The sequence below is a fragment of the Astyanax mexicanus genome, chromosome 9 (genome assembly GCF_023375975.1).
Source record: "Astyanax mexicanus isolate ESR-SI-001 chromosome 9, AstMex3_surface, whole genome shotgun sequence".
Classification (NCBI taxonomy): domain Eukaryota; kingdom Metazoa; phylum Chordata; class Actinopteri; order Characiformes; family Acestrorhamphidae; genus Astyanax; species Astyanax mexicanus.
Genome location: NC_064416.1, coordinates 9,379,150 through 9,404,094, shown reverse-complemented (window position 1 = coordinate 9,404,094; position 24,945 = coordinate 9,379,150). Strand labels below are relative to the sequence as shown.

The 24,945-nt window shown below is 39.9% G+C and overlaps 1 protein-coding gene across 3 annotated transcripts in view; it reads left to right on the top strand.

Annotated features, from left to right (window-relative positions):
• The window catches only part of vaspb (vasodilator stimulated phosphoprotein b), a 37,891-nt gene extending 13,192 nt beyond the window's left edge, over positions 1-24,699 (top strand). Inside the window, exons 2-14 of one of the 3 annotated variants that reach the window (XM_049483253.1) lie at positions 4,875-5,046; positions 10,560-10,740; positions 10,857-10,923; positions 11,749-11,876; positions 13,059-13,306; positions 14,615-14,751; positions 15,814-15,880; positions 16,086-16,113; positions 16,238-16,280; positions 16,665-16,718; positions 19,339-19,411; positions 19,518-19,575; positions 21,846-24,699. In XM_049483253.1, the coding sequence (XP_049339210.1) occupies positions 4,875-5,046; positions 10,560-10,740; positions 10,857-10,923; positions 11,749-11,876; positions 13,059-13,306; positions 14,615-14,751; positions 15,814-15,880; positions 16,086-16,113; positions 16,238-16,280; positions 16,665-16,718; positions 19,339-19,411; positions 19,518-19,575; positions 21,846-21,883 (1,294 nt within the window). In that variant the 3' untranslated portion in view covers positions 21,884-24,699. Of the gene's footprint in view, positions 1-4,874; positions 5,047-10,559; positions 10,741-10,856; positions 10,924-11,748; positions 11,877-13,058; positions 13,307-14,611; positions 14,752-15,813; positions 15,881-16,085; positions 16,114-16,237; positions 16,281-16,664; positions 16,719-19,338; positions 19,412-19,517; positions 19,576-21,845 lie in introns of all 3 variants that reach the window. The other 2 variants (XM_049483252.1, XM_049483254.1) reach the window with 2 other exon arrangements.
• The last annotated feature ends 246 nt before the right edge of the window (positions 24,700-24,945 follow it).

Below are 24,945 nucleotides of genomic sequence, written 5' to 3'. Positions count from 1 at the left end.
GGGACATGGCAAAAGTCATGGCACACAACACTAATTCCTGTCCCAAGACATTTGTAATGTCAGTGCAAAACTTTGTTCTTTGTTTTAATGAATCTGAATCAAGGCATTCTATTATTTCTACTCCACAGACCAAATCTAATCCCGTTAAATCAGCAATATAGATTTTTTTATATGTTTTTTATTTTCTTTTTTTTTTTAAACAGCACTGGGTCCAGAGTTGGCTTCATCTGTAAATTCCTCATCACTCGGGTACTTTAGCAGTCTGGGAACAGATTGAGTTTTAAGGATTTCAAGGAATTAAGACTGGTGCTGTGGAAGCACAGTAAGAACAGTCTGAGTTAAGCACAGACACTGAGGATTGACTGTCATTCTGAATATCACCATTAGCAACTCAAACAAACAAGCAAAACACACTCATCATCATCAGAGAAATATTTGCACGCGGAAGGAAGTTTCGGAATCTTCGAAAGGAAGATTGGAACAATAAATTATAAAAACACAACCGTAACAACATACCAGAAGTCCCAGCATGGAGTTGTAGAGATTCCTAATGGGGTCCTGTGATAATCCCCCACATGCAGCTCTAATATTCTCACACAGTTCCTGGCATGAAGTGTTGATTGAGCATCCAATGAAAAAACAACCCACACATTTTCCAGTCGAAGACAGGTCTGGCAAAGCGGCTGTCTGTCTGGGTGCGTAGTATATGTGTCTTCTAGGCAAGCTCTTGAGATGGCAGCAGTATGTGGGTGAGCATTGTCTTGTTGGAATAGTGCCTTGGTAGCAGGACTTCATTTAACGTTGGGTTAGCAAAGTGCCTATAATAAGGGCCAATCATGATTTGGCATTGTACAAAATTGAAGCCCAGCTCTTCTGGACAAGGACGTGGAACAATACAAAGTTGATCTAATTACTATTATTAAATATTAATGACAAAAAACATACTAATCTAATGCAGGAATAGTGCTTGGTGTTGGTTGTGTTTTAAATGTTCACAGGAGCAGAAAATAGGAATATACCAAATATGGAGAAAATGAAACTATTTGGATGAAAATGTCCCAAAAAGGCACTTTGTGTTTAAACAAGTAAATAAAAAGACTGAGAATCCTATCTTACACCCTACTCAAGGACACACTGCAGAGCGCAAACCCGACTTTTAACTCAACAATAAACAGAATAAAGAATAAAATAGCATTGCTGTTCCCTTAAATGAGCTGCTGGTTTATCTTCACAGTGTGAACGCACAGGTCAGTTTCCTCTGCTGGGACGCACAAAAATGTTGTGCTGGTAAGATTTTTATATATCTGTGGTATTGTCTTGCTTTGGTTTGTGATGAATTATCAGTACATGGTGTGAAACTGACACCAATAAATCCATAATTCCTGGTATTTGTTCATGTAGGACTATTTTATCCTCTTCAGTAACATAGATGGTGTGAAGTATCATAGAGTATTTTCTTGCAACATATTGAGTATCACAATATCAAGGATTGTTATATCATCGTTATCATAGTAAAATTGCATTGTGAGATGCCTTGTGGTTCCTACTTCTTATTTTCATTTAAGTGAATGAAAAACGAGTGTATGTTGTAGGCAGTATTCAGCCTTCAACCAAATGTTTCATTTTGTTTAGTTTTGGTTTAACTTTTAGTACAAAACGTACTGTACCTATTCAGAATTAACCCAAACACAAAATGTTTATTCTGTCATTCAGATATCAGTGTGTACCACCACTACACACACTCTAACTCACTCACACACACACACACATACACACACAAGTGCTGTTACTAAAACTAAGTGATTTTCCTTTTTTTAATTTTAGCATTAATTAGCAGTTCATCTCACCTTGAGTGAGTTATTCACATAATGTAAAGAGAGAGAGAGAAAAGAAAGGAGGAATGAAGGAGGAGACTAATGGGCCTGACTGTACTTGTAGCAGAAGCAGCTGTGTGTGTTTGTGTGTGTTTCAAGCCTTTTACAGTCATGTTCTCCTGCAGGAGCGTCCACTTCCTGTTAACTCCTCACTGCCCAGGAGTGCAATGGGCTCTGATTTCTGTACAGCGGGGAAGAACTATCCAGACATTGTCATGACAACATCACAAAAACACTGTATTTACTCTCCAAACCACAAGAGAACCTACACATGTCTGTACTGAATTATAGGGGAACAAAATTGGCTGTTGACCAATTAAAAATGAGCTGTGATTTTATTGCATGTTTAATTTTATGGTATTTCATTAATGTCCATACATGTTTGTCTAACTGCATATTTTATAATTTGTGTGTAGTTTGTTTAAGTACCAGTTTAATTTTAAAAAGTCAAAATATCAGCGTAGAATATGACAAATGAAGAAGGAAAGATTCTGCTTAAGGAGATAAACAGGTGGATTAAACAAGCAGATAAGGGAAAATGGCAGATTTCACAGATCAGCTGTGTGTCCATTTTAAACTGTTTCCCCTTAAAAAAAGTACTTTCTGAAATTCTGTAATAATGCAGTTTTTACATCATTAAATAACTGCTGAAAACAGTGAAATACAGCAGGACATTGGTGCCAAAATGGGTAAAAATAGTAAATACGTTTTTAAAAAAAGTTTCAGCAAACAGCAAAAAAAAAAAAAGTTTTTATTATTTTTATTCAAATATTATTATTATTTTATTTCAGTTGCCAAATTTGTGTAGTTTTACACTACATCCCTAAAATAGTGCAAAATAGTGTTTTTCTTTTGGACTATTTTTGCTGCACAGTACCGTGTATGTATCCCTCCAACATTTTTATTATATGTCGTCTTTATAATTAATTTGTTTAATACTTTATGACCCAAAATCTTGCCTGAACTATTGTAGGTTCAGACCTCTAGTTTTCTTCACCAACACTGTGAACAGTTCTGACTGAGAAAGTTTCTCTGAAGTAGAGCGTATCGCACCAAACCCCACTGTGACTGACCCTGTTTACATCTCAACCGTTACATTATGCAGAGAATTATGAAAATTTGGTGGAATTTCCCTTTAATGTTGCAAAGCAGCAGCTATAGTGTGAGTGTTGCTTTATTTGCATTAATAATTCACTGTTTCCCTCTCTGTTTCTTTCCCACTCTGTCTTTCTGTCCCATTAAAACTGCATCACTCCATCTCTCCCTCCTCTCTTCATCCCTCCTCCTCCTCCTCCTTTACTCCTTTATTCCCTCTCTTACAGAGTAGAGGTCTGTCACACACACACACACACACACACACACACACACACACACACACACACACACACACACACACACACACACACACAAGCTTAAGCCCAGATGTTGTGTGTGTCTCAGTTACTCACTGTTCCATCATCCCTTTTACGGTATTACTGGCAAAAAGGAAGTGGGCTGTGGCCACAAAGTGATGTCACAGGAAGTAGGTGGTTTTATTGGGCAAAAGAGTGCAGAAATGTGGATGTGTGTATGTGTGTGTGAGAGGGAGAGAGAAACATGATGAATTGTGAACATTCAGAGCACTGCTTTTATACAACACTGACATTTATAACACTACAGTTGATCAGCATGTTAATAGTGCTAATAGTAATAAGAACTAAATAAACAGTTCTCTTTATTGACTGTTCTTGATAATCACTGCTGACTATGTTAACGTTCACCAGTGGTCACTGTGTCACCTCTGACTGATACAATCACCTTTGCTGGTGCTGCTGAGGGTTACCGATTGTTGTTATTGATGATAAACAATTATATGCTGACTGCAACCGATTTTCACTGCTTAACATCACTGATTGGCTCGGCTGACCATAAACGATTGGCACTGCTGACACTAACCGATTGGCACTGCTGACCATAACCGATTGCCACTGCTGACGGCAACTAATTGCCACTGCTGATGCTAACCAGTTGTCTCTGCTGATGCTAACCAGTTGTCGCTGCTGATGCTAACCAATTGGCACTGCTGACCATAACCGATTGCCACTGCTGACGCTAACTAATTGCCATTGCTGACACTAACCGATTGTCACTGCTGACACGAACCAATTGTCACTGCTGACACGAACCGATTGTCACTGCTGACAAGAACTGATTGTCACTGCTGACACTTACCGATTGTCACTGCTGACGCTAACCAATTGTTGCTGGTGATCATAACCATTTGTCACTACTGACTGTAACCGATTTTCACTGCTGACTGTAACCGATTGCCAGCACTGACCATAACCAATTGTCGCTGCTGACGGAAACCGATTGTCGCTGGTGACAGTAACACACCATTTGTCACTGCAGTTTCTAACCATTTGTCACTACTGACTGTGATTGATTTTCACTGTTGACTGTAACCGATTGTCAATGGTGACAGTCACACACGGTAACCGATTGTCACTGCAGTTGCTAACCATTTTTCTCTACTGTCTGTAACCGATTTTCACTGCTGACTGTAACCAATTGTCAGCACTGACCATAACCAATTAGTGCTGCTGACTGTAACTGATTGTTGCTGTTTTTTTTGCTGGCTGTTGTCGTTTTCTCATGACGCTGAAGATAATTGCAGATGTTCAGTGTGTCACTGTGAACTGTTACCGATTGTCATTATGTCACTACTAGTAGTAGTTGTGAAAATCACTGTTTCCTGCTAATCGTTACAGTTTCTGATTGTCATCACCACTGTTTCCAATCCTGCCATCAATTGTCACTGAGGATTGTTGCTATTCTCACTACAGCATCACAGCTGAGTGAGCTGACCATTACTCACTAGTAACCGTATCACTGCTGAATAGTGCTGATCATCACTGTGTGGCTGAAAATGGGCAGTTTTTGGTACTGGAAATATGTGGATTCCAAAATGTAGATACATTTTAATGTGTCTCTCTCTATGTCTCTCTTTCTCTATTTCAGCGAGTCCAGTATATGTCAGGCTCGTGCTACAGTAATGATTTATGATGATGGAGGGAAGAAATGGATTCCGGCGGGTACCGGCCCGCAGTCCTTCAGCAGAGTCCAGATCTACCACAATCCCGGCACCAACGCATTCAGGGTGGTGGGCCGCAAGATGCAGACTGACCAACAGGTGTGTGTGTGTGTGTGAGATTAACAGCAATCTGCATTAGAATAAAACTGAAGCTTTAACCCTTTGTGTACCTATGGTTTTAAGAAACAAGCAACCAGAAGTGACTAGTACTGCAAATTTAGAACTCGACCAGTACCTGCAACCTTGAGACATGCTCCATTGTTGTATTTAAAACTTTACCCATACCTGCGAGTGTGAATCCCAGGTGGTCAGGTCCTGTCCTGCTAATGCACCGAAGAATGAGGAGTCGTCTTAGGTCATTTTTGGGGCGTGTCTAGTAATTATCTGATGGGACGTCACTGTAAATGTCTGCAAGTTCCACATGATACTGGTTTCGGTTTTCTCAGGCATGTAAAACACGTCCGTAGATGGTATCACATCATGGGTTATTTTAACATATACATTGTGTGTCCATAAGTATGTGGACACTCTCTACTCTGGTGTTACTCCTGAAATCAAATATATTCATTAAGAGTTTTCCCTATTTGCTGCAATAACAGCCTCTAAAAGGAGGATTTGATTGTATGCAGCCCCACATGAGTACGAACAGCTCATTCTAAAAGCATTGGATGAAGCACAATCACTCCAAGGAAAAAGGCAACTCCTTTTCTCCACAACCCAGGGGTAAAGGGGCTTTATGCCCCTCTAGCCCACGCTTGGCATTGGCCACTTAGGCTCTGTACTGGTCTAGAACATCGTGTTCTATGAGTTAGGGCTTTTTAAATGGAGATTATTGGCTGTATGTGATCACCTACATTTTCGGATACCTTAAAGCAGATTAACTCAACCAAAGAGATGTCCAGTAGGGGTGTGCAATATTATCACAAAATTTACACAATGTACACATTAGAAACAAATTTACCTCAAAACCAAGGCATGCAGACTGCTTCTACAAACATTACTGAAAAAATGGGTCTCTCTCAGGAGCTCAGTGAACTCCAGCACTGTGGTACCATGATAGGATGCCTAGTCCAGTCATGAAAATTCACTACTCACTACTAAATATTCCACAGCCAACTGTCAGTGATATTATAACACAGTGGAAGAGACTGGGAACGACAGTGACTCTGTGCTCTGTCAGTGTAAAATAACAGAGCGGGGTCAGCAGATGCGGAGGAGCATAGTGCACAGAGTTCACCAACTTTCTGCAGAGTCACTACATCACTACACACCTCTAAACTTCATGTAGCTTCAGAGTTCATCACTATGTACCTCCAAACTTTATGTAGCTACAGATTAGATCAAGAACAGTAGAGAACAGTAGGAATGGAGAGTTTCCAGGATCAAGCAGTTCCACCTAAGCCTCACATCACCAAACACCAATGCCCATGTTTACAAGACCAATAACCCAACCCACTCATTAGGACTCCCCTATCACTAATAATCCCCCAACTCCAGGAGGGTGAAGACTAGGGCTGTCCCTAACGATTATTTTTTAAACGATTATTCTAACGATTATTTTTTTCGATTAGTCGACTAATCTATTCATTGAGAAACATATTTAAATAATTATTTTACGTTTTAAAGCAAACGATAAATTACTATATTTATATATAATAACAACAACAACAACAACAACAACAACAACAACACAAGCCTACTAAACCAAACCCCACACTTATAATCACTTACATGTACAGCACGTTGTTTAGATCTATAACGCTAAAAATGGATAAGCTCCCATACACCACAACCGTGTGTTGCACTGTTTTCTGTGACCGCTAGATTTTGTGACCACTGGCAAGTAGTTCTCAGCAGACCGGTGCACTGGCCGATTCGAAACGTGTTCGTTTCTAATGTTTACCCCGACTGGCCAAAACGGTTCAGTTTAGGGCTGAGGGTAAGGTGTAGGTATAGAAAGCTTCCGTTTTGCCAATGAACGCTCATAACCGTGAGCACTGGTCACAAAATTCCGACGGTGACAGAAAACGGTGTAACACCGCAGCGCTAAAATAACTTAAGGCAGCTAGCTTAGCTAAACACCTGAACTTATGAATAATGCTACTGTTTCTGGAAACTGCGAAATGCCATGCACAAATATAAACCAAAAATGTATAATTTCTGCCTGTGGCAGGTTTAAAACCTTTGGTAGACAGCCTTAAGTCTTTTTAAGGACACCCGCGGAGACCCTGATGTAAACGGTAACTTACTGTGTGACCCTGTTGACATAGTGCTCCTGGATGTTTGCGCTTCAAGTGCTCCTTTTGCACGTATGGCAGAGGACCACATTGTTGCCCTTTTGCGTGAAATGCTCCCAAACTTTAGATGCCCGCTGGCGTTTTTTTGTAGCTGGAGATTGCTCTCCGGAGTCCAAGCTCTCTAGAGCTTAGATTCTCTGCCCGAACCCGACATGACCCGAGGCCCGCCCGTAAATCCGACCCGGGCTCCAGAAAATAGTCCGAGATGTAGGCGTCTGTTTTTTAATTATATTTTTATTTAAAAAAAAAAATAACGAAAACTGAAAGTGAAACTAAACTAATTTATTTATAAGCGCTGTTTTCACTACCGCAGTTCTACAGCGGGGGTGTTGTGCCGATTCTGTCCGCGAAGCGGGAGTCAGATTCAGCAGAGAGTCGGATTCGGCACAAACGCGGCGGCACCTCGCGGTCCGCGGTGTCAGTTGTAAGCGCTCGCGCTAGCCGCAAAATACGGCAGAAAACACTGAGGGAGCTGCAGAATTATGAATTGGACTAGAATATGAGCACGAGGAGATCAAAGAGAACCTTCACCTGTGAGTAGCTCTCTCTCTCTCTCTCTCTCTCTCTCTCTCTCTCTCTCTCTCTCTCTCTCTCTCTCTCTCTCTCTCTCTCTGTGTCTCTCTCTCTGTGTCTCTCGCACGTGAACTCCTCCGCGTTTGACTTGCAGAACTGTGTTTAGCTGTTCTTAAAAATCATTTTAATTAAATAATAGTTCTATGCTTCTATGTTACCGTGTTAATTAACATAATTCTGATCATATTTCGCTCATTAAAACAGCCCGAAAACAGCCAGTTGGAATTTTTGGGCCCGATCTAACCTCTAATGCTCTCCACAGGCGCCGCCATGTTTACGACGCGCCGACGCACGTTATGCAAATCGATGTATTTTTGTAATCGATGACGTCGATTATGTCGACGCGTCGCCCCAGCCCTAGTGAAGACTAGCACATGCCTCCTCCTCCACCTCTTTTAAAATTGCTGCTGATTGCCACTTGCTTGAAGGAAAGCGCAGTGACTCGATTCCGATACATCAGCTCACAGATGGCTCGTGCTGCAGACATCACTCTTTGGAGTGATGTAAGGAGAGAGTGCCATCTACCCACCCAGAGAGAGCAAGGCCAATTGTGCTCTCTCAGAGCTCCGGTAGCCCATTGCAAGCTACATGAACAGGATTCAAAAAGCGATCTCCTGATCATAGTGGGAGCATTTAGCCCACTAGACCACTCAATGATAATTTTATTACACTTTTAATATTTTATACAAAATTAGGATCTTGATAATTTACTGTATACTGTTTAAAGTTTGTACTAAATGTATGAAAAGGTTATTTTTATACAACAAAAACACTTTTATATTTATTTTCTTGCAGTATCACCAAGAATATTGGGGTCACAAAAGTGCTCTAAAATTTTGTGATATTATTTCTTGGCCATATTTCTACTGTTCAGATACTTTTAAACAGATTTGTTTATGTGGAGCTCGGTTCAGTTTCGGTCCATTTTGGTTAATAAAAACACCCAGTTTCCCAGCGTCCACTGTTTACTGAACACCAAGCCAACCACTTCCTGTGTTACTGAGGGAATTCTGTTCATCTTTCTTCACATCTCTCTCTCTATCTTTTAGTCTCTCTCTCTGTTCTCTTTTGCTCAAACTCTATTCTCTCTCTCTCTCTCTCTCTGTGTGGAATGTAGGGCTGTAAAATAAACAGACAGGAGTCATCTGTCAGCATATTTTAGAGAGCACCCCCCACACACACTTTCTTTGTGTCTTGTTTCTTTTCAGCACCTTTAGCTCAGAGATGGCACCACCTTCTGGATGGGATGCAAACTGCTATTCTGTGATTTTGAATAATGTGTATAATAATAGCTCCATTCCAGAAGTACCAAATTGAGGGCCATTATTTTAGAGAACACATTTATACCCCTCTAACTAACACCTGGCCAGTTGGTTTTGGTTCATATGCTTCAGAAAGTCCTAAATTTATTTTTGAAAACAAATTGCCATTCAAAAAACCATTAAAACATACATATGCATGCAAAGTCAATTTAAGAGCATTTGTTAAGAAACTGAAGAGGAAGGTGACAACTACATGTACAAAACTTACTACAATAAAATTAAATATAAAATTCAGCTCAGGACCCACATTTTCTCATGAACATTAAGTCACAAACCGCTTTTGTAGAATATTAAACAAATACATGTATTTTTGAAAAAATAGGCATAAAAAAAGCCATTTAAACATACATATGCAAGTAAAGTGAATTTAAGCGTTTGATATGAAACTAAAGAGGAAGATGACAACTACATGTATTTACAGTTACTACAATAAAATTAAATATAAAAATTGCACAAAATAAATAGTAACAAAAAATGTTACATTTTACTGCTCTGCATATCTCTGCATTCAGAGTACAATAGTAAAGAACTCTGTCTCTTTTTTTCCCAATACATACGAAATCAAATGAGCATTAATTATTTTTTTTATTATATATATTTTTTAGTATATTTATTTTTTCCAAGCTGTCTGCGACATGCCCCGAACGTGTCCGCAACCCACTTTTGGGTCCCGACCCACCAGTTGAGAATCGCTGTCCTATTCTATAGGCAGTGCTTATCTTTGGACACTGTGTCTTCAGTGGGTGCAACCTGAAATTAAAGCAGCTGAATTCAGTTATTAGAGGAAGGGTCCTCATTTCTCAGACAATGCTTAAGCAATGTTGTAGACTATATTTTCTTTTAATGGAAAATCTCCATTTACATTATATTACATTGGCTTTAGTGGAGGCTTTTAACCAAAGCAAATTACAAATAATAAGGTACATAAACAATAGAGAACATAAAAATCCAAGTAAAAAGTAAAACATTTAGCAGGGCCTGAATTATAAGTCCAGATTATAATTGTAATTTTGGGATAGAGGGGGAGCAGGGAACAAGGTTAGAAGTAGTTAGTTTGTTAGAGGTGTTAGGAGAGTAAGTGCTCTTTATAGAGCTCTGTCTTTAGGAGTTTCTTAAAAGATAGTGAGAAACGCCCCTTCTCCTGTAGTGGTAGGTAGCTTCCACCGTTTTTAAATAACTAAGACTGTTCACTTTCTATTAACCTGTCCTATAGTGTGTGTATAATGTTTCTTATGATTTTATAATGGTCTATGCTACATTAACCCTGATAATTCCAGGTATATACTGTTTACACCAAAATGTGGACATGAGTGTAGCTGATAAAATAACAATGAACATAGCCAGTTGGTGTATATATTAGAGTATATAAACAGTATTTCATTAATACTACTTTATTTTACTCTCCGTTTGTTCTTTTTAGGTGGTGATAAATTGTCCAATCGTGAAAGGGCTGAAATATAACCAGGCCACACCAAATTTCCACCAGTGGCGGGACGCGCGGCAGGTCTGGGGTTTGAACTTTGGCAGTAAGGAGGATGCTGCACTTTTCGCTAACGGCATGCTGCACGCGCTGGAGGTGCTCAACTCCATGCCCGACTCTGGTAAAGCACACACACACTTTATAAAACTCATTTTGTGGAATTTAGGGAATCAGTTTAATAGACTGAAAGGATATTATGGCTTTAATAATGGTTTTAAGTCTGTCCTCTTCCTGCAGGATACTCCACTCTCCCTCGGCCAGTGTCTAACGGACCATCACCAGAAGAGTTGGAGCAACAGAGACGGTATGTAGGGGCATCTTAAAGGAGAACTCCGGTGTAAAATGGACTTTTGTTGTAGTAAAACATGATAAAAAGTACTAATCTTAATGAATAGCACACCTCCGTTCTCCCACAGCGTTCCGAGATTCAGAAATTTTAACAGTTTTTCCAAACACCCTTAGACTGGGTGACACGATAAATCGCTTTTTCTACGGTTATTCAGCTCAAAGTAGCTCCACACCTCCTTGTTAAAATCCAGAGAGCTCTGACATTAACAAAGAGGCATTAATAACTTAAAAAATGCACAAGAAGCTTATTAAAAACACTGTTTACATCCCATAAAGCTTCAGCTCCAAGCGCCGCCATTACTGAACTGATAATGACATAGACATATATATACATAGACTCTGCATAGCCTGCCTCCTGGCGCCAGCTGCTATGCTGTGTGGAGTCAATGTATTTATATATGTCTGTTATTTTTAGTTTTCGTATACCTGTGGAGACCTGACGATAAGTGTGAGATGTGGTCAGATTTGTAAATGTTGTACGATTTAAAGAATCCTGTATTGTGGACCAGGCTTAAGGTGTTTACCCACTCTGAGGCTTTCTGTTTGAAGCTCAGTTGCAGTGTAAGAGAGGAAGCAGCTGTGAGTTGCAGAGCTGCAGCCTTCAGAGCTGTGGGTTATTTGTTTTGGCTGATAGCAGCTAAAGGTGGAGTTAATTCATGTCTCAGCGTGATTAAATGTTTCTGAACAGCTCAGAGTGCAAGAGGGTGGTTTAGACCATTTTTCTGTTGTCAGTTGTGTCTGTGTGTTTGTGTGTTCTAATCTCTCCACATTACGTCTGCAGATTGGAACAGCAGAGACTTGAGCAACAGGAGAGAGAGCGACAGGAGCGAGAACGCCAAGAATGGGAACGGCTGGAGAGAGAACGAATGGAGAGAGAGCGGCTGGAGAGAGAACGCCAGGCTGCTTCAGGTCAGAACAGAAGATTATGGAACCTATATCAAGAACCTGTATCATACTTACTTTTCCTCCCTTTGAACAAATATTTGCTTAATCATTGTTCAAAAAGTACTATTCACTTTTCAGGGCATACAGTCCATATGTTAAACTGCACAAAAAGCCTGCTTTGCACAAGTTAGCCCCTCCCATTGAGCCTACAGCAGTTTAGCCTCATTTATTCAGTCTACAGAACTTTAGCTCCATCCATGAAATCTAAAGCAATTTAAGGCCAATTTATACTTCTGCGTCAAACCTACACCGTAGCCTATGCATTTATTGCGAGAGTGTGCTACACAGCAAAGCATGTTTACACTATTGCGTGCGCGTATTAGTGTCTCTCTGCAGTTTAAACCATTAAGGCAGGAACGTGTAAGGGGGAACCCGAGGCCCGGCGAACCCGAGGCCCGGCGGCCCAATCACAGCAGTGGCAGGGAGGTGCGCATCGAGCTACAGTGTAGGCTACTGCGTAGGTTTGACACATAAATATAAATTGGCCTTTAGCCCCACTCTTTTTCCTTCCTTGCTTGCAAGGCAAGACAGGTTTTATTTTAATTTTGAAAGAAAGTTACAAGAAATTATAATAAGAATAAAAAAGTTATGAAAACTAAATTTTCTTAACACTAAATTTTCTTCAGGATCTCCTAAATTTCCTTTGGGATCAATAAAGTGTCTGTCTGTCTATCTGTTTATCTGTCTGTCTGTCTGTCTATCTATCTATCTATCTATCTAACAAAAAATATATAACAAAAAATGTTGCCCAAAAAATGTAAGAAATAAACAAGTACTGAAGGCAAAAACTTTTTAGCTCTACCCATTCAAGCTACAGGACTTACAGGTCCAGACATCCAACATACATTTACCCTATTCATTTACCCTATTCATTCAGCCTACAGCAGTTTAGCTCCTCCCATCCAACATACCACAATTTACCCTATTCATTCAGCCTACAGCAGTTTAGCTCCTCCCATCCAACATACCACAATTTACCCTATTCATTCAGCCTACAGCAGTTTAGCTCCTCCCATCCAGCATACCACAGTTTACCCTATTCATTTGACCTACAGCACTTTAGCCTGATTCATTCAGTATACAGGAAAATAATAATACACCATACTGCAATCAAATATAAGCTCATGGTGTGTTTCTGCTTTACAGTAATCATACCTCCTGCACCGCCTTTGGCTCCTGGAGGCCCCCCAGCACCTCCTGGACCCCCTCCTCCTCCTGGGCCACCCCCACCTCCAGGTCCTCCACCTTCAGGGGGTCCTCCATCTTCAGGTGGTGCTCCTCCTCCGCCTGCACCTCCACTTCCCTCTCCTTCTGGTGGGGGCGGAGGCGGGGGTCCCGGGGGTGGCGGTCTTGCAGCTGCACTCGCAGGAGCCAAACTTCGCAAAGTACCGAAGGTGAGGACCAGACAAAAGAAATCAAAACACCACTACAGCTGAAGTTCTGCTGAACATAATTTAGATTTTTTGACAATAGCATCAGTGCATGTAAACAGGATATTCTGAGATTTCTCAGTCTGCAAATGAGTGAAAAACAGATTGTGGATCTGTAAATTAGCAGTAAGTTTAACACAACTTTTGAAGTGATGCTTAAACTGTAAAAATTTAAATGATCTTAATCTTCAGACTGATATAAAATCAAATTGCAGCTAAATGTTAAAAGTTTAACCCTCCTGCTATCCTCAAATTTAGTACCATCCTTTATTCTCTAGGTCAGTATGATCCCAGCAATTTAAACATCAAGAAAATTGTTATAATTAAACATGTTATTAAACATGTTAGCAAAATTTACTTGCCAGTTTCTTAATGTTTATTTTACAAATTATCAGCATTTCTGACCTTATTATAAGTGTTTTATTAGTAATATAATAGCATTGTGTTGTTAAGTGAGGGCCTAAAGTAAAGGGGCATTTAGAGAAAGATTATAAATTTAATTTCATAGTGACCTCAAAATTATTACCACACAAATATTTGTAACTTATTGAGACTTTTTCTGTCTTATGCCAATAAAACAGCCTTAATAAAACGGACATTGAAGTTGAAACATTTGAAGCATCTTATTTTTACTCACTGTCTTCATTAAATTAAGAATATACAGTAAATATGAATCACACAATTAATGTTAACCGTTTTTAAAAGGCTTTAAACATTGATGGGGTCAAATTGACCCCAAAGATAATAGGAGGGTTAATGTTTACCTCACATACTGTATAATTACGTGGGTTTATTGTAGTGTTGCAAAGCAAAAATAAGACAATTGCCTGAGTTTTTTCATTCTCTAATTACCCAAGTTTATGTAAATGTGTTGATCAGATTACTGACACACTCAGTTTTGCAGTAATCAGATTATGAAGTGCATGTAAACGCACTTAGTGACTTTCTTCAGCCCAAGTGTGAGAATACAGACCTCACACTTCCCTGTCTGTGCCGAACACAACAATATAAAACACTCCATGCTTATTACTTATGTATCATGAATTGTTTATACTGTATTTACCGAAACATCAGGCGTCGCATTATTATTATTAACAGGAAAGAAGATTAAACAGCGGTCATTTCAGGCTATAGAAATCCCTGATGCCCATTTCATAAGCCAGTGCTGATTTGTGAGAGTTTGTGTGTGTGTGTGTGTGTGTGTTTTTTTTTTTTTTACACATTCTACATTATGCCTCCTTTTGCTGCATGTTTGTTTGCTGCACCCAGCAGGACGATGGTGGTAGTGCACCGCCTGCTGCTGCTCCAGCTCCAGCTCCTGCAGCACCCAAACCGGACACCAACCGCACCAGTGCCGTGCCCAGTGGTGGGGGCCTGATGGGCGAAATGAGTGCCATTCTGGCCAGACGGTGAGAAACACACCACACCTCATGCTAGAGTGATGTCAGGGGCTTCTAACAGTCACTGATCACCAAACTGTGCTGACCTTAATACTGAAGTGGATGTAGACCTAATATTACTGATCTAAAAATTATGTTTTTTTTTTTTCATTTCTTTTATAAAAGGATTTCCCAAACTTTGCAACTTCGGAACTGATGGCCCGCTTAACCAATCACAAAACGTATTGTAGCCATGCTAAAGTGTCATTGACATTTTAAAAATCTTAACAAATACACACACAATCACAATTCAATTAATTTATGAATTGATTGGCTTGGATTTTTTTTGTTGTGAAATAACCTGCTTTTAATAAATTAGAGGTGTGGTAAAACTAATTCAGTTCAATTCCATTTTATTTATATAGTGCTTTTTGCAACAAATGTTGTCACAAACAGCTTTACAGAGAAAAACAGGTTTATGCTCTTATGAGCAGCACCACAGAGAAGCCAATTACTGTGGTGATAACAGTAGCAAGGAAAAACTCCCTTACATTAAGAGGAAGAAATTTTAGGAGGAACCAAGACTCAGTCAGAGGAACCCATTCCACTCAGGTCGACCCGCTCAGTACAAACAAATAACAAATAAATAACAGAATAACAAAACAGAAATATAACTAATATAGAAACAGGTACTGAGTTTGAGGAGGTGTGATGGGTAAAATATACTTAGTGTCAGTGCTGATCAGTGCAGGGTTGTAGAGCAGGAATGCAACACAGCGGGGCAGTGAAGAGCCAGGCTGGGCAACATCAGGAACAGGGCGTCTCCATACATGTGAAAGAGATAGAAAACAGAAAGAATGAAAGAGAAAAACACAAACACAATAGGTAACAGGTTTCACTCATAGTCTATAACTATACTAATATTGGTGATTACTTTGCAAACTAGCTTTGTCAGTCATGTGACTGTACTATGCCAGACCAATCAACAAGCTCAAATTAACTATGTTGTAATATGTTCTCACTCGGTACATAAAAAAGTGTAATAAAATCAAGTGTGTGTGTGTTGTGTGTGTTGTGTGTGTGTGTGCATAGGAGGAAAGCTGCAGATAAAGGAGAGAAAGCACCTCCAGCGCCAAAATCAGAACCAGAGCCCAGTAACGTAAGTGTTGAGTCTACAGACTGATCACACCAGCATTCACATCTGTGGACTTTATGAACTGATATTAAATGTTTCTATTTTTGATATTAAGTGCTTCTATTTAGTTTTGCTGCAGTGTTTTTTGTTGTATAATGATTTTATTTATTAGCATTATTGTGCTATCAGTTTTAATTGAGCTCTGTGTTTTCTGTGTGTCAATCGGCAGGACGATTCTGATGCTCAGGGCCAGACTGGTAAGATTTTCTACAGTGGTTTTATGATCAGCTATACAATAACTGCATTTTTGTTTGTTTTTGCTGTTCTGTTTTTTTTTTTTTTAAGTTAATAATGTGTTTGCTGTTTGTTTTGTGCTCACAGACACGCTAAGAAAACCATGGGAAAAATCAGCCACCATTCCAAGGTAAAACTTCCAGCATGCCTTTGTCTTGTCGTTTTTCAGGTTTCTGCCTCTCTTGGACGTCAGAATCTCCAAAAAACTGTTTAGGCTAAATGTGACACCTAGTTATTATAGAAAGTAGTTGAAGAATACTTCCATAGATATCGATGAGCCTGATATTAATCTATCACAGGGACTTTAGATTGCTGTAGCCCACTCTCTGCATTGAACATGGTAACCTGAGGGTCATGTGTTCATGTCTGCTCCAGAGGGTCCTGTCCTATTGGTCAGTGCTTTTCTATAGAGATTATACAGCTAAAGTAGGCGAAGACACTCAAGTATAAGGCCTGTCTGCACACTTTTGGTGTAGATCCCATTTAAAGATCAGTATATGTGTATTTTAAACAGGAATAGTTCTGTTCCTCGAGGGCTGGAATCCCCCTCCTTCACCATGAGCCCCAGGTATACTTAATTATGCAGCTGTAGTCTGGGTTTTGGGGTGTGTGGGTCTTTTCTGACTAACACATATCTGGAGTTTCAGTTGCAGCTGTTCTGTGTCTCAGATTTTCTGAATGAACATCTTTTAACAGGGTACTTTTCCTGCTATCTGTGGTGGATCTGCATTAACTAACACGCACTATATTATATACAGCATATTCTGCCAAATCGGTGCCATTTCTATCCCCAGGAAATTACATGTATAAATGTGCACACAAAATAACATTAAAATACATTTTGTTATTAAGCAAAGTGTCTTGTACAATAACCTTATTGCAAAAGTAAGGTATGTAATTAAAAACATTAATAAAACCTACAATAAAACAATAGCATTTGTTACCTGCCCCCGCTCTCTAAATATAAACTTTGCCATGAAATTAAATTATTAAAATCCCTTAGAGATGTACATTTTTTTGCATTGTTGTGTGACTTCAAACCTATGTTTTAAACATATTTTTTCATAATAATAAATAATATTTAAGTTAAAATACACATTTTAGTTGTGTCCCTAGGTTTTACTCAGTCCTGTTACCGTAACATATTACCCCATCTAAAAAATCTAAATATTCTACAGGAGGTGACATCAGCTGGTTCTTCTGAAGAGCATGGGAAAGGCCGAAATTAGGTTTCCTCATTAGTTTTTCTGTATATTTGATCATATTGTAACTATGACTGAGGAGATCAATCTCAACACCATCATTCCATTTGTTTATTTTAAAAATACAAATTTAGAGAAAATCTTTATTATTCTGTGCTTAAAAAAACCTATTCCTTTGACTTTCAGTCCTGTTACTCATAACATAACTTTAGTAACATTTTTTATAACATTTATTTAAAATAAAGACTTCCTTGAGAGAATTTCGAATGAATTAGTGGACTTGCTTTTAAACATTGCTTTTTAAATGTCACAAGTTTTGTAACCATCTTTTTTCTTAAAAACCTCAAAATTAAGAAAAGCTGCCTGAGTTCAACCATTACATGTTTTGAATAGCTAAATATATGAGATAAAAAAAAGAAAGTTTCATTTGAAAGAAGAGTTACAGCAAGCAAATGGCACCCATTTGGTGAAATGGCCCATATGCATTCACTTGCTGAGCACTTTACTAGGAACACCCATACACCTACACATTCATGCAGTTATCTGATCAGACAATCATGCAACAGCAGTGCAAAACAAACATACACTCATGCAGGCAGGGTCATGTTCACATCAGCTATCAGAATGGAGAAAATGATGATCTCAGTGGTTTTGAGTGTGGGCAGAGGTGCCACCAGTTCTCATGGGATTCTCAGTGATAAACAGATGGGCTACAACAGCAGCAGAACACTTGGAGTTGCCGTTCTATCAGCCAAGAACAGACAGCTGGAGCTGCAGAGAACACAGGCTTACCAAATCTGGACTGATTAAGATTAGAAAAAATGTAGTCTCATTATTGTTGTGGTTTACAGGTGATTAGAATCTGCCACAGCATGTTTGAGTACTTTAAATGCTTTCTAATGCTGTCACAAAGCAAAGATGTCTCAAATATTTATGAGCATTATGGTGAATGAGTTCATTGTACTTCAGTGGCCTTTCTATTCATTAAATTTATTTAGACATATTCTTATGAAATACGATATATCTCAATACCTTGCCCTCTATTGCGACAATATAACAATATTGTGATTTTGCAATAATCAGTATATTGTAAGACAATTATTTACAATACTCCTATAATAAGAATACTCCTAAAAAAGCAAATACCAGGAATTATACTTCACCGCAGGTTTACCATATTCATTTGATCATGGCCACCATGTGGAGTAATGAAGCAGTAACTTTAATAAGTCTAATTGGTGGGGTGAGTCTTAGGGAGTATAGGGCTCCTATGTTTCAATAAAAAACTCGATATTTGACGCCATGTATCGATAATGTATCAAAAAACAATATGATATATTGCAACATGGATGTTTTGTCCTACCCCCATTTATACGTGTAATAAAGCAATGTAACATGATTAGTTTCCACTACTTGTCTTTCTTATGCTTTCTATTCAAATAAAGACAAATTTACATCAAGCAGTCTTATATTTACACCAAACTCATATCTCATATCCAAATGAAACACAGTTGTGTCCTCTTGAAACAAATCTCATGTCTAATACACACTGAAAAATAAGGGTGCTAAGGGCTCCATGTGGCCCAGCAGCCTAAGACGCGACACTGTGGCCTGAGAAACACATTAAAACAAGTTTAAATTCCGGATCATGCTGCTTTTCCATCAGCAGCCAGACTCTGAGAGAAAGAGAGCACGTCTGACCATGCTGTTGGACACAGGCACCTGTTATCTAGAGGGTACCGTAGCTGTGGATCTGGTGCTGTACACTGGGTGAATAAAGTCTGGTCTGAGTGAGCGGTGCAGTGCTGCCGGTGGGTTTGTGGATTGCTGGAGGGTTGCTGGTGTTTCTTTGCATGTTTACTAAAGGGTTTGGTTGTGGTTTTAGGAAACCTGCCTTTGGAGGATACTTCCTCTTCCTTTTCTTCATCCTCTCACTGTGTGTTTCTGTTATTTTATCCATTCATCTTCACACTCTCCCTCTTTCAGGCTGAAAGCTGCAGCTTCCACTAACGATATGGAGAGCGGAGAATCCGAGTCCGAGCTGGAGAGAATCAAACAAGTGAGGATATAATTTGGAATATTTAACATAAATATACTTACAGTTAATTATTCAGGCAATGCTTACAGTGTGTTTAACCTAATTTAATGTGTGTGTTTGTGTTTAGGAACTGCTGGAGGAAGTGAGGAAAGAGCTGCAAAAAGTAAAGGATGAAATCATTGGAGGTAACACTTAACCTAAAATATATATTTTCCCTTAATCCAGTTCTTAATCCTCTGATCATGACCCATATGGCAAAACAAACTTCTTAATTGACACAGCAATACAAGTCTGAACACAGATAGTAAGCTAATATATGAATTATAAATACACTGCTCAAAAAAATAAAGGGAACACTCAAATAACACATCCTAGATCTGAATGAATGAAATATTCTCATTGAATACTTTGTTCTGTACAAAGTTGAATGTGCTGACAACAAAATCACACAAAAATCATCAATGGAAATCAAATTTATTAACCAATGGAGGCCTGGATTTGGAGCAACACACAAAATTAAAGTGAAAAAACACACTACAGGCTGATCCAACTTTAATGTAATGTCCTTAAAACAAGTCAAAATGAGGCTCAGTATTGTGTGTGGCCTCCACGTGCCTGTATGACCTCCCTACAACGCCTGGGCATGCTCCTGATGAGGTGGCGGATGGTCTCCTGAGGGATCTCCTCCCAGACCTGGACTAAAGCATCCGCCAACTCCTGGACAGTCTGTGGTGCAACGTGACGTTGGTGGATGGAGCGAGACATGATGTCCCAGATGTGCTCAATCGGATTCAGGTCTGGGGAACAGGCGGGCCAGTCCATAGCTTCAATGCCTTCATCTTGCAGGAACTGCTGACACACTCCAGCCACATGAGGTCTAGCATTGTCCTGCATTAGGAGGAACCCAGGGCCAACCGCACCAGCATATGGTCTCACAAGGGGTCTGAGGATCTCATCTCGGTACCTAATGGCAGTCAGGCTACCTCTGGTGAGCACATGGAGGGCTGTGCGGCCCTCCAAAGAAATGCCACCCCACACCATTACTGACCCACTGCCAAACCGGTCATGCTGAAGGATGTTGCAGGCAGCAGACCGCTCTCCACGGCGTCTCCAGACTCTGTCACGTATGTCATGTGCTCAGTGTGAACCTGCTTTCATCTGTGAAGAGCACAAGGCGCCAGTGGCGAATTTGCCAATCCTGGTGTTCTCTGGCAAATGCCAAGCGTCCTGCACGGTGTTGGGCTGTGAGCACAACCCCCATCTGTGGACGTCGGGCCCTCATACCATCCTCATGGAGTCGGTTTCTAACCGTTTGTGCAGACACATGCACATTTGTGGCCTGCTGGAGGTCATTTTGCAGGGCTCTGGCAGTGCTCCTCCTGTTCCTTCTTGCACAAAGGCGGAGGTAGCGGTCCTGCTGCTGGGTTGTTGCCCTCCTACGGCCTCCTCCACGTCTCCTGGTGTACTGGCCTGTCCCCTGGTAGCGCCTCCAGCCTCTGGACACTACGCTGACAGACACAGCAAACCTTCTTGCCACAGCTCGCATTGATGTGCCATCCTGGATGAGCTGCACTACCTGAGCCACTTGTGTGGGTTGTAGAGTCCGTCTCATGCTACCACGAGTGTGAAAGCACCACCAACATTCAAAACTGACCAAAACATCAGCCAGACAGCATAGGTTCTGAGAAGTGGTCTGTGGTCCCCACCTGCAGAACCACTCCTTTATTGAGTGTGTCTTGCTAATTGCCAATAATTTCCACCTGTTGTCTATTCCATTTGCACAACAGCAGGTGAAATTGATTGTCAATCAGTGTTGCTTCCTAAGTGGACAGTTTAATTTCACAGAAGTTTGATTTACTTGGAGTTATATTGTGTTATTTGAGTGTTCCCTTTATTTTTTTGAGCAGTGTATATTCTAAATAGTCACCAGGACCACATTCTTAATGTAATTTCTACCAGTCATATGTTGCTATTGATTTACCTGATCAATCTATAATAATGTCTTTACTAGTTACAGATATCTAAAATCATTTTTAATAGTAGAAATTGGTGTAATTTAAGCTAAAACCTTGTGGCATAGATTCTTGCTATGAATTGTGAATAGTCTGTGTTTAGCTATTTGATGCTATCTGTTAGCTGTGACCTGTTAGCTCTGACCCATTGGTTATCAGTTGTCAGCCATTACCTGGGACCTGCTAGCCGTTAGCTATTAGCTGTTAGTTGTAAGCTGTTAACCATTAACTGTGGCCTAGTAACCATTGATTGTGAGCCATTAGCTGTAAGCTGTTAGCTGTGATCTGCTAGCCATTTGCTGTAACCTTTTAGCCATTGGTTGTCAGCCCATATCTGTAAGCTCTTAGCTGTGATCTGTTAGCTGTTAGCTCTTTTCGGTTAGCCATAAGCTGAAAACTTTTAGCAATTAGTTTTAACCATGTTATTTTGTTTCTCTCCTCAGTGTTTATTCAGGAATTACAGAAGAGGGGCTCCACATAGACCTCCAACATCAGACACACTCCTTCAGTTAACAGCCCAGGGATAAACACACACAAACACACACACACACACACACGTGCAAAACCCAGGGACTTCCTCCACTGCTGGGCTCCATTCTGACGATGATTTTAGTTCTTATTGTTTATTTTCTTATTTTGCTTCTGCCTCCATTTATCTTTCCTCATTAAACACAACGTTCTATCTCTATCTCTCTCTCTCTATATACCTCTATCTCTCTCTATTTCTCTCCATTTTTTCTTCTTTCTTCTCACCACACACTCAAACTCTCACACAAACACACACACACACACCAATAATGAGCTGTGTTTCTCCATGTGAGGAAAAAAGAGAGCAAATCTGGAGTTCATCTAGAACCTCAAAAATACCAACACCACCTCTAATAATTGTCCGGATACTGTAATGTGTGTAAGTACGTGTGTGACAGTGTGAGAAAGTGTGAGCCAATTCATTCACCGGCTATCGCACTGGCAGCCTGCAGGGGGCCGGAGAAGGACAGGCGCTACAGTCCTCTACACGCAACCATGCTACCATGTGGCTAATAACTGATAGAAGTCACTGGGCATCAGTTAGCATGGTAAAATTTGCATGTTCATTGGTGGCCCTTGACTTGTGTTCATTATTAGCGTTTTGTGTTAGCTTTTTGGGCCAAACTGTTCCTTTAAAGAGAGACATGTTAGACTTGTAAGACTTTACTTTACTGTTGGGCAGTGTTAGCTAGTGAGGCTACACAACAGCTACATGAGCTTGTTGTTTCAGCTCCTTCGTCTTTAATGAAAGATTGGGTTCACACTACACAATTTTAGGCCTCTTTTTACAGCCGACAAAGGCTTAAAATTGTTCAGCGCTTGTTTAATCGCTATGCGAAGAAGAGTTTGCCAAGTGATTGCTGATGCCTCGTAAGCTCCAGACAAATATCCAGCAGGTTAGATATCTGGACTTGGCAGTGACTAGTGGTGGGAATCACAGGGAATCTCAGTATACAGTATTAAAACAATGCACAAGAACGATGATATCATGATACTGTCATCCTACGATACTTGATATATTGCAAGACAATTTTTTAATGATACTTTACAGCATCTTAGTTACTTAAGAGGATAAAATACTCCTAAATAAGCAAATACTAGGAATAGTGGATATGGATTGAAAACCAATATTCCTTACTACTGGTTTTCCCCTATTGTTTGATTAGCGCCACCACATGGAGTAACGAAGCCGTAACTTTAGTACGTCAAATTTGGGGGTTTAGAGATACTATGTTTCAATTATTATATAATATCCATATTTGATGCCACTTATCGATAATACATTGCAAACGAAAATTATACAGTATATTGTAATATTGATATTGGGTCCCTCCCCTTTTGACTCACTGCAAGAGCAAATGAGAGTGAAAACATGGGCTGAGGAGAAAGCCATGGGTAGCCTTCATCCATTTTCTCATCCATACTCTTTCCCCTTTCTTTTGTGTGTTTTTGCTACAAATCAGCACACAAACAATTTAAGTCTCTCAATGTAAAATACAGAAAAAACTTGTCTTGCGCATAGCATCACATCAGTTCTTGTTAGTGTTTTCGTGACAAATCATGCATTTAGAGACCAGACAGGCTTGGGTGTGTTCCTCCTGGTGAGAGATCATGTTATTTGTGACCTTGTGTGGTTGTGTGCAAACTAAGCACACTAAGGTACAGCAATCAAACCCTGAAAATCGTGTAGTGTGAACCTGATATAAAGAGTGCACAGCCAATCACCCATCTGTGTGATGGAAAATAATGTTTGGCACTTGCGTGTCAATTTTGGACAATGGTTGGCAGGGGTTAACATGGGCAATCTGCAGGTACCCCAAACGCTGGAGGGGCACTGTACTGTATGCTGTGAACCTCCTGCAATCATCAGTAACATCAGTAAACTTTTCTGTAGAACACAAGCCCCTGTTGGTTCTGCCCAGATCAGTAGGTCTCCTTTTACCTCTTTGCCAATTGATGGTCTGAACCACCCTGGACCATCTTTGGTAGGTACTCTCAGCTGCACCCACCGATAATCCGCTTGTTCACGATTACTGTCCAACAGAGATCCCAGAACGTCACATTCTCCACTCTTGCCACCTATTCTGTGAGCATTTATAAACATTTATAAAGGCTAACTGTCACCAAAAAAATGCTGCTTTACTCAATTTTAGGGCATTTTAGCTCAGTGTCACTACAACATTCACTACATTCAAAACAACCGTTATTGGAAGAAGCCTCTATAAATGTTCATAGGAGTTATGACAGGTTTATGTAGGTGTCCTTTAGCCTTATGAAAGCTGACCATCAGTAAAACTGCCCTTTAATCAGTGTTTCATGTGTGTATTTACATTTCTGGACCACTCTGTGCCCAGCCATTGCCATTCTCTGCCCACCACTTTCCCAGACTATAGCTTTAATTAGATCTGTCATTTTTTTTATATATATATTTTCTGATGAAACCGATGAGAAGCAGAATGGCCATGATCGTGTTTGTTTTGGCCGTGCCAAACTGCCTTGGAAAATACATATGAATTTATATATATATTTGAATATATATATATATTTGTTTTGAGGGAATATGTTAGAAAATTTGAGAACTTTTTCTATTTTAATTGAGATGATTGGTGATTGGGTTTTGTTTGTGATTTCTCATGTTTTTGGGGTTTTTCTGTTTTCTATAGAATATTAAAGGCTTTTTACACTGAAATCTGAAGAAATGTGCTTTAGAGAGACACTGGATTAGAAATGCCTTTATAGTTAAATACAGCTGCTGCTGCTCAGACTGTCTGTCCCATGTGTTTACTGTCATTACTAATCACACACACACCAGAAGCTACTGCTCTTCAACAACGGAACAACATCTCAATTTTGAGACCTAAACGTGTTAAACAAACCAAAATACCTAGCTCTTATCTGGGGAGCTGTTAACTTGTGGTTTCTGAGGCTGGCAACTCTGATGAACTTATTCTATGTAACAGAAGAAACTTTTGCTCTTCCTTTCCTGAGGCGGTCCTGATAAGAGCCAGTTTCATC